General features: G+C 35.9%; 1 protein-coding gene across 4 annotated transcripts; it reads right to left on the bottom strand.

Moving 5' to 3' along the window:
• Positions 1-1,164: 1,164 nt before the first annotated feature.
• Positions 1,165-13,330, bottom strand: LOC136416676 (uncharacterized). Of its 4 annotated transcripts, none has more exons than XM_066401966.1 (11): positions 13,086-13,329; positions 9,713-9,852; positions 7,432-7,592; positions 6,856-7,066; positions 6,680-6,800; positions 3,140-3,207; positions 2,931-3,083; positions 2,623-2,809; positions 2,309-2,566; positions 2,024-2,257; positions 1,165-1,973 (listed from the first exon to the last, which is right to left on the bottom strand). In XM_066401966.1, exons 2-11 carry the CDS (start codon positions 9,719-9,721, stop codon positions 1,789-1,791), a joined length of 1,587 nt encoding a protein of 528 aa, XP_066258063.1. In that variant the 5' UTR covers positions 9,722-9,852; positions 13,086-13,329; the 3' UTR covers positions 1,165-1,788. The 4 variants fall into 4 exon arrangements, with proteins under 4 accessions (XP_066258063.1, XP_066258064.1, XP_066258062.1 ...); XM_066401967.1 differs by lacking the exon at positions 13,086-13,329 and adding an exon at positions 9,905-9,996; XM_066401965.1 differs by lacking the exon at positions 9,713-9,852 and having other exon boundaries at positions 13,086-13,330.
• Positions 13,331-14,241: the final 911 nt, after the last annotated feature.

Raw genomic sequence — 14,241 nt, 5'->3', positions numbered from 1 at the left:
TTTCAAAATTACATTCAATGACGTAATCCGATTAGTTTTTGAGCAAAACAGCTATAAATTTCGTAAAGTATGCAATACAAACTCGGTTAAATAGTGTGTAAACAATGAAAAACTTGTTTGTTAATAAAAAATTGATTTAGATTGATCAATCTGTGGTTATTTTTATTTATTTATTCTCTTATTTTTTTATTATTTTAACTAGTGAGCACAAATTCGAAAACAAACCAATTTCCTATCAACAAACAAGTTTTTCCATTATTATTATATTTTCCATTTAATTGAGTTTGTATTGCATTTTTTACAAAAATTATACCTGTTTTTCTCCAAAGGTAATCGACAGATTTTGAATTGTATTGTACCATTGAATGTGTTTTTGAAAGTTCTTTAATTTAAGGGGTCATATGACCCCTCATGCCATTTAAAATTCTTGAGAAGGTTGCTGTGATGCGCATAAGGGTGAAGTTTGGGAATTGAATTTTATATAAAAATTCGTCTTCCTCAAAAACTGTTTTGACGTATTTTGAGTATTTTCCAAAGAATGCTTATTTTTCAAGATAGAGGGGAGGTCAAGTTTTCATTGGATGCCTCTGTATAGTAATTAACATACATATAAATGCTATATCATTATATTCCATTTTTTCGAGAAAAAAAGCTCATGTTTCCAGAAAGTGCAATAAGCATCCTTTCGACAGCGCCTAGGAGGGCAAACAAAACCCTTTAAAATGGCATAAAGACGAATTCCCTACAACAATGCATTCTTCAGAAGTTTCATTTCCTTCCAGCCAAAGTTTAGTCTTCCCCTATCATTTTATTTAAAAACTTCCAGCAATAATCGTATTTACGTGAATTTTTATCAGAGAGTACTCTCAATATACTTTTGCATAGTAAATTACACAGACATCTAACTTTTCCATACTATATTTAGTGAAACGCTCAATAGCGGCGGTCTGTTATTTGTGAATTGAAAATCATTTTCTGCGATTTCTTTTGTCCCTATACATTTATAACAATATTAAGTACATTGAAAAGAACTTTTCCCAAAGTTCTAGGACGAACAATTTTTCAGATTCTGTCGCTTTCGTCGTCTAATGGCTCACCCCATACACGGAATGCTGTATTTTAATTTCCCTTCGCTAAATTGTAAAGAAACATACTTGATTTTATTCACACTAGTTCATCATTTTTTACGCTGTATGGACTCTCCAGCGATGTGTAACCTGGATCAATTTTATGTAATCAAAACTAACTTCAACTAATCAATATAAACCTCTTTTCTCCTCCTCCGTTTACAATGTAGGCGGAAGAAGGTATCGGTGCCGCTTCGTGATGTATTCAGACATCGCATGAATATGTATGTACAACAACCGACTGAGATGAAGTGAAAAAAGAATTTTCAATATTTCCAGCTCCCTCAAGATTTGCAAGGTTCGTAAAACGTAATCCAACATTTTGCCGATCGTAATAACACCTAAATGCCTTATTCGTTTTCGACTTAACCTGACGAACTCAACCGTACAACAATAACCGTAAAAAGCACACTAATTATTATTAATCAGTTGGCTGGAGTCTACAACTTAGAAACTGTTATCAGAAACTATAATGCGTAACATTTACTTACTTGAGCGCCTATAATTCGACTTCGGCAGCGTATTTTAACGTCATAAGCAACTCTGAGATCGAAACTATAAGGAAAATCTACTATGTCAATTCCACACCTCAATTTTAACAAAACTGGAATCGAGACACACGAAAAAGTATGCATCCAATGATTCGCTCTAAGTTCTAAGATCATAAGCACACGTCTCGATGGGGATCTTCTTCGGTTTCCTCCGCGTGCTGCTTCAGCAGCGGACTGCCATCAGAGATCCGCGTTTTGCTGCCCTTTTGGCTGCCCCGTCCTGAAGGAAATGGAGGCGCCAGGGCTCCGCATGGAGTGCACGGCGCCGAACGAGAGAGCCAGTTTTTCGAAAACACTAAAAGATAACTGCTAAGGAGAAAAGAGGACGGAGATTTATACGTATACCATTGGGAATGGTCTTATTCTGACTCTTCCCGGAATTGACAGTTTGCATTTCACCTAAAGGCATATACATAGTTTTGGGCCTCACTCTGTGGAAGTAGGACCGCCCGTGCGTGGTGGAACTCGATACGGATGGTGGATGCGGGCTTCTTTGGGCTGGCAACTGTTGGATTTTATCCAAAAGCTCGCGCATTTCCACTGTTGGGGAAGTGGCTCGCGGAGGAGAGTCTGGTGTACCTAGCAACTTATTCGTAATCGCTGGAGAAATTACTGCTGATAATTACTTACCCAAATTTGCCAAACTACTAATATCTGACCCGGTCATGCTATTGGTGACCCCAAGGTCTTGCAGAATAGTCGTCGCTTGAGGATACGCCTGTTCGACAGAATTCGGAGCACAGATTGAGAGATTTAGGAGTGCTGAAAAAACTTCTTCATCTTCAGTCGAGTCTTGGCTGCGCTGAGGGGGTGGCCTTCGGGGTCTCAACATGGGACGCTCTCTGGTCGACAAGGGAGGGCTCGTTGAAGCCGGAGCCGCTTTGTGCGCTAAAAAGTATGAACGAAATTTCCAATGAAGTACAGTTCTTTAATTAAAATAGTACCTGTTTTTGATTCTTCTCTCCTATCTTGATTTCCAGTGGCAATACACCTATTATTATCACCGTTATTTTGATTGGAGTTGGGGAGGGAGAGTCCCAAATGAATCCCGGCAATTTGCGCTCCTGAGTTCGAAGGAGGTTTCGGTTGTTGGGAGACGCTAGGACTGTGTTGCAGGACCTGAAAATCGACCTTAACAACTCATTAAAACTTCTCTTAAACTCCAGTGACTGAAATCTGTGGTATACAGAGGAGAACGCTAAAAGATGAATAATCACTGGAGAATTTAACACGCGATTATTAAGTTCGTTACCTGATGGTATTCGGTGGTAGCACTAGAGACCGACGAGGTACTTCGTGGAAGTCTCCGCTCGGAGCTCGAAGGACTGGGATACGCAGGCGAATCTAACACTAGTTCCTCTAAACTGGCCACATTAGAATATGTTGGCGGTACCAAATTATTAGCCTAGAATGGTTTATGTTGGTTTATCAACAATGGAAGGTTCAACAAAGCTTGCTTACCTCAGTCACAGCATTACAAAGAAAACTGGAACTTATCGAGTCGTTTGTGCTTGTAGCCGAAAGGGAGCCTGATGCCGAAATTTTTATGCATTAGAAGTGAATAAGAACGTATGATCAAGATATAGAGATGGAAATGTATTAAAACGTGCTGTAAAAATGCAGGTCGTCGCCAAATGGTCTCTACAAAACTCTTCTGCAGTAACCTGAGGTCGAAATATGAGAATTGAAAACTTGACTTCATCCAAAAATTAATGATTTTCAAAATACAAAAGTCAAAGCTAATTTGAATTCTTTTATTAATTATTTCTTTTATGAGAACAGTTATCGAGCAAAATGGGCGCGACTATTCCCCATTTTAGTCATATCTTAATCTTAGTATTTACGAGATCCCCCACGCTAAATATCTTCATATTTTGGACACACTGTATAATAATGTATGTAAATAATATAATACAGTGGGGCAAATTCTGAAAACGACTTTCAGGCAATCTGAGGATAATTCACTGAAATCTTAATTCATTCAATTAATAACTACATATATGGAATGAACCTGCCCAAGCCGTGGCAACAGAAAAGTTAATAATTATAGTGATATTAGATAATATATCAACTTTTTGTTAAATTCTAGTCTAAATTGTCCTACAGGATAATCATGTCTTTCCACTGCCTGACAAGTAAAGCAGTTCCTTGCTGACGTCGCCTTAGTGTAACGAGAATGATTGTATGCTAGAGTAAAGTATTGCATAGGCAACCAGACATTCATTAAAAACACTTTTGAACAACGATCCTATAGCTGCCTTAGAAATTAAGAGGTTTATAGAGCTGTAATTTAAGGTCAATTGCTCCACAGATTCTTCAGATATCGACGCACTTAATTAGTGACATGCCTATGAAACTAAAAATAGTCTGCGATAATCTATGATTGTCTACAATGACCTCTTTTGGAGCAATAACCCTAACGAATTTAATAAATAACCTCATAAGACAGAGTGTTATTAAGTGTCCCAGAACAACTAGAAAGTAATTAATAGCAGGTGTATCGTGAATAGGGGTATTTTCTTTATCTAATGTGAATCAGAACTCTCACATACTAAGAACCTCGTTATTTATTTCAGTTTTCATTAGATGTCACGGTAAACATACAGTGTATGATGTACAGTTACATGGACCACCCTGTACAAGGTGGTAGCATATGTACAAGGTACAGGGTGGTCCATGTAAGATGGTCCACTACCTTATCTCAAACAGCGTAAGGTTTAAAAAAATATTTTAACACAAAAGTTATTCAGCTTTTCATGAATTTTTATTTTTTTATATTTTCGAAATTATAGGGTGGTCCAGAAAATCTTAACGTGATAAAAATACATTTTTTAACCTTATATTTTGATACGGATACTAATTCTGCTTATAATTATAAGTATTTTTTGTTGTTACAGAATATGAAAATGTTTTAACAGTTTTTGGGTTAATTTAATTTGAAGTAAAGTTGGAAGGAAAAATAAGCTTGTGAAAATTCTGAATAAATTCACAAAATATTAATTGAATTATTTGAAAACTTGTCCAGTTAGAAGCAAAGGGTGGTTCTACTAGAGTATATTTTTAATTTTCGAAACATTTTATAAAGGGTATGAAAAAAAAAACTTTTCACATTTCAAGTGCCTTAAACTGGATTTCTTTAAATGGGACACCCTGTATTTTTTAAAAATGATTTCCTCTTTTAATTGAATAATGAAATTACAAGAATTAATTTTCAAAAAAATACAGGATGTCCCATTAAAAACAAATAGTTTGAGGCATTTGAAATGTGAAAAGTTTGTATATTTTTTCACACTCTGTATGTAACTTCGAAAATATTAAAAAATAAAAATTCATAAAAAACTGGATAACTTTTTTTTCTAAGTCCTCCAGTGTTTGAGATAAGATCGTGGACCAACCTCTACATTCAGTGTGTTCATTTAAAAACTTACCATCCCAATAACTTCGGACCGAAAAAAGACACTAAAATGCGATTTGTGAAGATTTCAAAGGTTGTAAGGGGGGACATTTTTGGCAGGAGCAGTGTTAATCGCATACCTCATCATCCTCAGCCACCCCAACTTCTTAAACGGTACCCTATCTCGATGTGTATCTCATATTGAAGGGCATTTAAAATAGATTATTTAGATGCCAATAATTCTAAAAATGATTAAGTTGTTTTCGAGAAGTTAAAAAAATAACAATCCTTTAACAGAATAAACAAACTTCCCAAAATCTAGTTAGATTTGAATATTACTGTTTAGTAACTGATGAATAATTTACTACTGTTATGTATTAGTTTATTAAAAATGGTTTATTCCATAGAAGGAAGAGTCTAAATTGTATTAATTTATGGTGCTAATTTGTAGTGAACGTAACATGAAGTAGTTACAGGATGTTAGATGAATCTGCTCAGATCAGTCCTAGGACACCTAGTAACCGAGCCAACTACATCACTGAGCAAAGTATCCCCTGAAACCAGAATTTCATTAGGTTCAGTGCATAAAATAATAAAAAATCATAAACAGCATCCCTAGAAGTTGCAAATTGTATAAACACTTACTGAAGATGATCTTGACCGTAGAATACAATATTGTCAGACGGTAATCGAATTAATTAACAATAATCCAAATTTCATTAAGAAGATCTGTTTTTGAGATGAACGTACACTTTTTATAAACGGGTTGAATAAATATCACTGCTGTCACTAGAGCGACGAAAATTCTCACCTATTTAGGGAAGGTCGTAACTGGTGGCCCGAGACAATAAACGTTTGGGCAGGAATTTTGAGTGATAGCATTATTGGACAATTACTTCTTAACGAAAATCTTAGTGGGGAAGTGTTTTTTGATTTATTGTGAAATACAATAGGTCTTCTCATTGCTGAAATATTCAAACACCAGATTGATGAAAATGGCCGTCCTGTATTGGAACAAAATCTAATAGACTTTCAGCAAGACGGAGCACCACCCCATCATGTAAGACTAGTGCGAGAGTGGCTCGACGAGAGGTTCCCAGGTAAGTGGATTGGCAAGGGTCGTGCAGTAGAATGGCCAGTAAAATCACCTGACTTAACGCCGCTTGATTTTTCCCTATGGGGGAACCTTAAATCTGTAGTTTAAAAAACGGTTCCTGGAGATGAAACTGCAGAATGTCGAAAGATTACAAGAGAAACTTTTAGAAGAGTCCGATAACTACTCAAAAGGTTATATCTTTTTTTAGAACACTTCTTGTTTTCGTCGAAAAGACATTGAGTTTGATATTAAAAAGTTAAATTAGAAAGTTACAATTAATTATTCACAAATTTCTCGAAAACAGCTTTATCATCTTTAGAATCATTTTCATCAAAATAATGCATTTTAAATGTCTTTCAATATGAGGTACATATCGAAGAAGGGTGTCATTTCAGATTCTGAAGTTGGGGTGGCTGGGGTGCAGGTATGTATAATCTCTTTTCGTTCTGAATTTTTTGGGATAGAAAGTGTTTAAATGAACACACTGTATATTAGTTACACGGGCACTTACCAATTCTAATAAAACTCCTAAAATACTGAAACAAATATCCGGTGGAACTGTTGTTGTTTTTTATTACCGGCTCAGCGTGGCAACTAATCACCAAAGGGTACATATCAGGCTTAGACGTCACCTAAAGCACTCTTCTTAATTCACTTCACAATTAACTTTACCAGATGAATGTCTACCTCAGAATAGGGTGGTGGCGGCGCCTGAAAATTGTTACAGCTACTATACTGAGGAGGCGCATAGCAGGATCCTATGGAATCCGGCTCAGAACAGGTTCGGTTCCGGTTCGTCCCAGTCCTGCAGCACAATCCCCCTTGACTGTGCTTGCGCCACAAGGAACAGGCACACAGTATGCCTGCGATCGTGGCTGTTACGGCCAACCAAAAGTACCTGCAAGGTGGTATTAGAGCTGTTGAAAGAGGTACAGGGTGTCTGTTTCGAGAGCTGAACCATGAAGATCTCGGTATGAGATACGAGGTGCTTTACTTTTCCTCTTTTACACGTGGCGATGCCATATCTGAAATCCAACGTTTTGATTTTCGACGCCCATCATCAACTTTCTTCTTTCTTAGGGGCAGTTGTTTTCAAATACCTCCGAAAGTCAACGGGAGTTTTCAAATTCTAAAACGGCACATTCTTGAACGTTAAATTGCGCATTTTGCCCCAGTTCAACACACCTCGCATATTTCCTAGTCACCGAGATCCTCATGCTTGAGTTTCAGAAACGGACACCCTGTATACTGGAAGTCCTGTACCAGTGTCCGAGAAACAATGGATTGGCAAACACGTTTCCAGTCTGTAGCGATGGGGACCGGGTCAGAGAGGGTTCCAACAGGTAGCAGCACCCTTGCTGGCAGCATTTCTTCGGTGAAAGACAAGTGTAATGCCCGCCATCGCACTTATTGGGAGTTCCTTGCTGTGAAGTAATTTTTAGGTAAAATTTTGCAGAAGCGAAACACAAGGTGTAATGGTAATAAACGCAAAAGTTCAAACTCAATAATAGAGGTTTTGGCTCATCATTTTTAAAATTTATCGTTCACCACAGTGAAAGTTTGGGCAAAGACTTTCTTGGACTCTATATCGCTTATGCTTGTTCTACACTTCATTGGTCAATTAAGACATGAATTGTAACTGTTTAGATCTTCAAAAGGAAATTTTAGGCTCTTGTGAGATAGAGAGTCTTATACTAGTTCGGACTTACGTGCTGGACTACCCGGGAGCGTATATATGGACAGGGTGGTCCACATAAGATAGTCCATTACCTTATCTCAAAAACCGTAAAGTTTAGAAAAAAAGTTTCATCTAAAAGTTATTCATTTTTTCGCGAGTTTTTATTTTTTAATATTTTCAAAATTACAGGGTGGTACCGAAGACTGTGGAGTGACAAAATTATATTTTTAAAAATGGAATATCCTATGTTTTGTTATGGATATTAATTGTGTTTGAAACTGTAAGTATTTTTTGTTATTACAAAATATGAAAGTTTTTTAGCAGTTATTGAATTAATTCAATTTAAAGCAAAGATTGAAGGAAAAATAAGTTTTTTAAAATTCTCAACAAATTCAGTGTTCATTGAATCGGTTGATTGCTTGTTTAATTAAAAACAAAGGGTCGTTCTACTAGAAAACATTTTTAATTTTTAAGAAATATTGTGCACAGTGTCAAAAAAAAATTTCAAACTTTTCCCATTTCAAGTATTTCAAACTCGATTTTTTTAAATAGGACACCCTGTATTTTTTGGAAAGTAAACTCTTTTAATTCCCTTTCAAATGATATATGCAGGGTATTTAAAAAAGACGTGGCAATATTTAAGGCGTGATTTCTCAGGTCATTTTATGAAAAAAATTCCTATAAACATAGATTTAGAGATGTATTTTTTCCAAGATACAGGATGTTGAATTTTTTTTTTCAATAATGGTTTTTGGAAAAATAATTCAAACATCTTTTCACCAATTTTTTTTAAATTTGGTAACGTTGTTTGTAGTAATAAGGGGCTGATTTGTCCCTAACTAAATTAAAATTGTTAAGTCCAGTGGCGTCATGGGGAACACTTACCCAAATTTATTGACAAAAAACTGTACGTTATTGACTTTAATTGAATTTCTATATTTTATTCTATAATACATACATCCTGTATGTATTATACATCTAAACCAAAGGGATCTTACATACTTAGCTGATTAATATTATTAATCGCCATTTTTCTTTTTAAATTATTGATTACATATTTATCATTAAGTTAACTTACAATTATAAAATTCAAACGTATAGAAATTATTCTAAACTAAAATTGTAGCTTATTATAACAAATTTTCCACATGGCTACTTTTATTTTTTATGTATGTGATATACATTTCCTCTAGTTTCCTTGTTGACCTTAATACCACTTAATCAGCAAAGTATGCAAAATCTTTTCAGTTTAGATGTATAACATATATGAATATATCATTTGAATGTGAATTAAAAGAATTCATGTGAAAAAAAAACAGGTGTCTTATTAAAAAAAATTTAAATGCGAAAAGTTTGGACATTTTTTCCGCCCTGTATAAAGTTTTTCAAAAATTAAAAATGTGTCCTAATAAAACGACACATTGTTTTCAACTGGACGGGTTTTTAAACGATTCCATTAATACTATGTGAATTTAATGAGAATTTTAAAAAACTTAATTTTCCTTCGATCTTTACTTTAAATTGAATTAACTCAAGAACTAGAAATTTTTCATATTTTGTAATGACAAAAAATACTTATGGTTACAATTAGAATTAGTATCCGTAACAAAATATAGGGTATTCCGTGTAAAAAATGTATTGTTGTTACTCCACCATTTTCTAGACCCCCCCGTAACTCCGAAAATATTAAAAAATTTAAACTCATCAAAAACTGAACGACTTTTGCATTAAACTTTTTTCTCTCACGGTTTTCGAGATAAGATAGTGAACCATCTTACGTGGACCATCTTGTACATAGCTCGACATCAATAATATTCGGACGATTTAAACAATTTTTAGTGGTAAAATACTACATAAAACACTCACGGTGGTCATAAGTCCGGGGGTCTCGGTGTTATTGGAATTAACAGCGATGAGGGTGTAGAAGCAGCATAAGACTGTCGCATGGCACCTTATTTTGCGGATCTCAACCTCGTGGTTGGCCAAAACGAATGGAAGACGGGAAACTACGAACAGATCAATCCATTAATATCGCTTCAAATTTCATAACTCAAATACCTTTGTAAAATGATAAATCTCCGTTGGTGCACTAGTCGTTCAAAAATCGTCAAATACTGATTAATTTACAGAATTTTTATATGGGGCAACAACAATAATTCATCGCGTTTACGCAACACATACAGTGTTCGCCTTTAGGAGTTGACACAATCCGTACATGGAAAATTATGATTTGTTGTTTTTTTCAATATTGTGTTTTTGTGTTGTTGAGAAGAAAAATTATTTTCGCATTTCGCACCTTTCCAATGCAATCTTTCTTGGTCGTTGGTGGTGTAGAATGAATAATATTTTTAATTCGTTCCCAAAGGTAAAAATCCATTGGCGCAAGATCAGATGATCTAGGTGGCCATAGAAAGGGGTTGTTATTGGCAAACTAACGGTCTTCAAAAATTTCGTAAGTTTCATGGAAACAATGTTGATGTCGTGAAGAGGCGCACCATCTTGTTGGTACTATAAATTTTCCCTTTAGACATTATTCAATTGGGGCTGAATTTGAGTATTTAATACTTCAAAATAATTTTCTCTTAGAAATTAAATATGTAATTATAAATTGCAACAATCAACTATTTTTACCCTCTCAAATGTTCGTTGTAAAAATACATATACAAAAATTCGTTAATAAGAATAGAACAAAACACGTTAAAGTTACAAATTTCTCGAAATTGGCATTTACCTATAGGATCGCTTTTTTTGTTATCCTAGTAATTCGAGACTCGGCGATTAAATATGCCATTTTTTGTAAATTTAGATTCCTCCTCCCATATGATATTACTGAAATGAAATGGAAATTTCTTGTGTTTTCAGCAAAATAGTTTCACAAAACGAAATACGTTTTAAGAAATCGGCTTCTTTCAAAAGTTGAACTAGTTGCAAACGGTATGGTCTAAATTTGTTTTCTAAGAATCCTCCTGATAGTCATTGGTGTAAAGCCAATATCAGTTTTCGCATCGTTTATGGAATTGTAAGGATATGCACGATTGCTTTGTTGCATACTTACTTTATTTTCTTCGTTATCAACAGCAAGTTTCTTTCTGGCTGCAGAGTTGGTGAATATGCCAAAACGTTCCAGATTTTGGACCAGGCGTGTTACTGTATTAGTAGATGGTTGGAGACGCTCTGGATAGCGTTCGATAAATGCTTTTACTGTTTGTATTACGACTCTATGTCATTCTTCGTGTATTAGCATTAAATTCAAATAATCTTGATTGGAAAAACCAAGTTGTCCTATTTCTCCAAGAGAAACACAAATTATCAACAATTTTACTCTATTGACTGTGGATTAAAAAAAAAGAATCAAAATAAACATTAAACAACTTAATTGTGTAAAGGGGCGTCGATGTATCTGTTACCTGCGCAGTATAAAGTAACTTATAGTTTTTTCCTATTTACTCAAAAAGTATTATTTTCTGATACTTATAAGATATATCGTATTTGTTTATTTTTTTCTAGCAATCTAATGGTGCAAAAATAATTGTAGGGTGCTATTTGAAAAAAATGACTTTTTTGAATTCAAAAATTCAAAATTTCAATAATTTTTTTCAAAACTTTTAAAAATATTTTTCCAGTAATTTAAAATTTATTTCATCAATTTATTTCAAATAGTTTTGTTGATAATTGAGTTTTAGTAAAGCTCTACAAGTGTCGAAAGTCATCAAAATTAAAATAAATCAAAAACGGTTGGGAATCGGTACTATTACGTATTATGAAGCTTATGTTTATTTTCAACAAAAAACCCATTTTCATTTAAAAAAATGAAGTAAGGATCAGTTTCCGGTTTAACCGGAAGTTTTATCAAATTAAAAGCATTTTTACAGTCAAGTTTTTTCCACAAAACAAAAATGCAAACTTCAAAAATACATTAAAATCGTAATTTTCCATATACAGATTGTGTCAGCTCTCAAAGGCGAACCCTGTATCACAATGGACTGATAAACGATATAATCTCGCAACGCAAAACCGCTAATTTTCCGATCAATCTATAAGATAAAATCATCAGATAACTTTTTAGCCGGTTTGACATGGTTATCTGAAGCATCTTGTAATGACCCTCTGCTCCCTCTTGGCCCCTTTGGATACATTAAAATAGGAAATGTGTCTTTTGGAAGCGCGCCAGATAATTTTGGGGAACTCATGGCCAAGTTCTCTGCTCAAATAAAATGCACGGAAATTTGGCGTTATTGGACTGCACACATCCACTGCGCTTGCAGCATAAATTTCCTTGGGTTGAGGCTGGTCAACGCAGTGCTTGTGTTGCTGCTGAGGTTTTCTGAGACGAGAAATTAGTCGTTCCATTATACGCCACTTTTCTATCAGCCTAATGGAAGTTCCTTAATCCATTTAAAGCAATTCATGTGAGGATAATTCCATCTGACTCGGGTTAGAGGCACAATGAGACTAAGAGCAGCTGAAGTTTTTCAGCGGGGCAAATATGGAGGTACATAATTCACGAGGCTAAAAATATCAGTTAAGGGCTTGTTTACTTTGCATTGAGGCCGCTTAAGACTTTGTGGGGCTAAAAAAACTATGTCACTATTGCCGGACTTCTCTAGACACTGATGGCCTCGCAAGTGCGGACTTATAGCAACTCGGCCGGTCTAGTTTTCTCTTGTTTACTTCAGCGATATCCGTCCTGGTGGAAAAACATGTTATTGGAAATTATGATAACATGTAAAGAGTCTATTTTTATGTCTATATATACATTACTCATCGTAATTAACGCCTACGAGACGACAGGTGTAGTATTGCCAGTTTTAAAAAGTTTAAATGCCACGCAATAAGGCTGCATGAGCCCCGATTTCCTGGCAAGGGCAGTGTACAAAAGCCTTGAGAGTGACCTTCCAGAAGTCAAAGTACTATTTAATGCCCCGAGACTGCGAGAGCTGATTGATGCAGAGAGACGCGTTTGGCAAAAAGAGGTCACGACCATAAGACTGCAATTAAACAAAAAAATTATTCAAAGAAAAAATCCAGCGCAATGAAAACAAAGTCATGTAACGTATCGTTAGAGTCGCTAACGCTCCAGTGCAATGCCTGCACGCTCCTTACATAACCCCCAAGTACCCCGAGGCAATGCACCTATTTAAACTCATTGCAACCAACCTCCGCTTCATCTCCACAACTTCCCCCCTCTTCACAGCACGCACCGAAGGACACCAGAGAATGGACACAGATATGAACTCACCTGACTTTGCATAAATGGGTGATGGCCAGTGCGAAACGCAGCGCGATGTCTTAAATGTCACTACACATCCCCAATTTGCCACAAAGGATCCCGGAATTAGGTCTCCCGAAGGGTCGTCGTTGACGCGCGCCTCACGACCGACGCCATCGCACTGTCCATCGCCGAGGCGTCGTGACGTAACGCAGTGGCGCCAATTCGCCGGCGCCGCAATTTGCGAATCCGTCGCAAAAGGGCTGAGGAAGGGCGGCCAAGATTTCGGGCTGATGCTGCACCCCTTGTGTGTGCGTTTACTTTGTCTCTAGGTTTATTCGTTAAGTAGGGCACTGTTTTGAGGGAAAATAACGTCCTTAAGCAGAAGGTCGAATCGGACAAATATGGGCCTAAAAATTAAAATTGTTTCTATTTTTCTGGAAATTGATTGAATGTGAAGGAATCGAAGCGGAAAAATAAGCTAATTTACTAAATTCTATCTCTATTTACACTTAATGTAGTAGACGATAATCGTTGGTCCAATCTGCAGAGATTCCTAATTTTTGCACGATCGGAAATAATCGCCTTTTTACCTATATACATCATGAATTTTACAACTGTCACAAGTGTTCTCGAGAACTGTTTTGCTATTTAATGCAAATTAATCAAAACTGGACGAAATAAACAACTGAAAGTAACAAATACTAATAAAATTCCAATTTGCACTTCATGTAATATTTCTGCTGTAAAATATAAAAATACACAGTCTCTACATCTACATATATAATAATAGAAAAGTCATTAGTAACAGTGATATAATAACATAAAATACACTGTGAAGGCTTTCACAGTCAGTCAAATAATATTCTAAAATATGTTCCGGGTTCTGCAGCTGTGCAAATTCCTTCCTAATGCTTCGTCAACATCTGGGATGGGCATTACTGAAGTCCACAAAGCAATTGTCGAAATATTGAGGTTGCAACTGTATCCTCCGTTCTATTTATACTATAGTGTGTACTTGCACGCGTGCGCAGTAGTTGAACGGACTTCGGCGCACATCGTTACTGAGTATACATGTATCCTCAGTTGAAGTGGGAGAAGAACCGCATAAGGTTTAATATGCTTCCGACAAAGACCACCGAAGCGGGCGGTGTCAGTCCGGCTGGCGTCTCCACTTGGATGTTTA

This window comes from Euwallacea similis, chromosome 24 (assembly GCF_039881205.1).
Source record: "Euwallacea similis isolate ESF13 chromosome 24, ESF131.1, whole genome shotgun sequence".
NCBI classification, from domain to species: Eukaryota; Metazoa; Arthropoda; class Insecta; order Coleoptera; family Curculionidae; genus Euwallacea; species Euwallacea similis.
The sequence above is the reverse complement of the archived record's forward strand: the minus strand, read 5'-3'. Positions and strand labels throughout refer to the sequence as shown.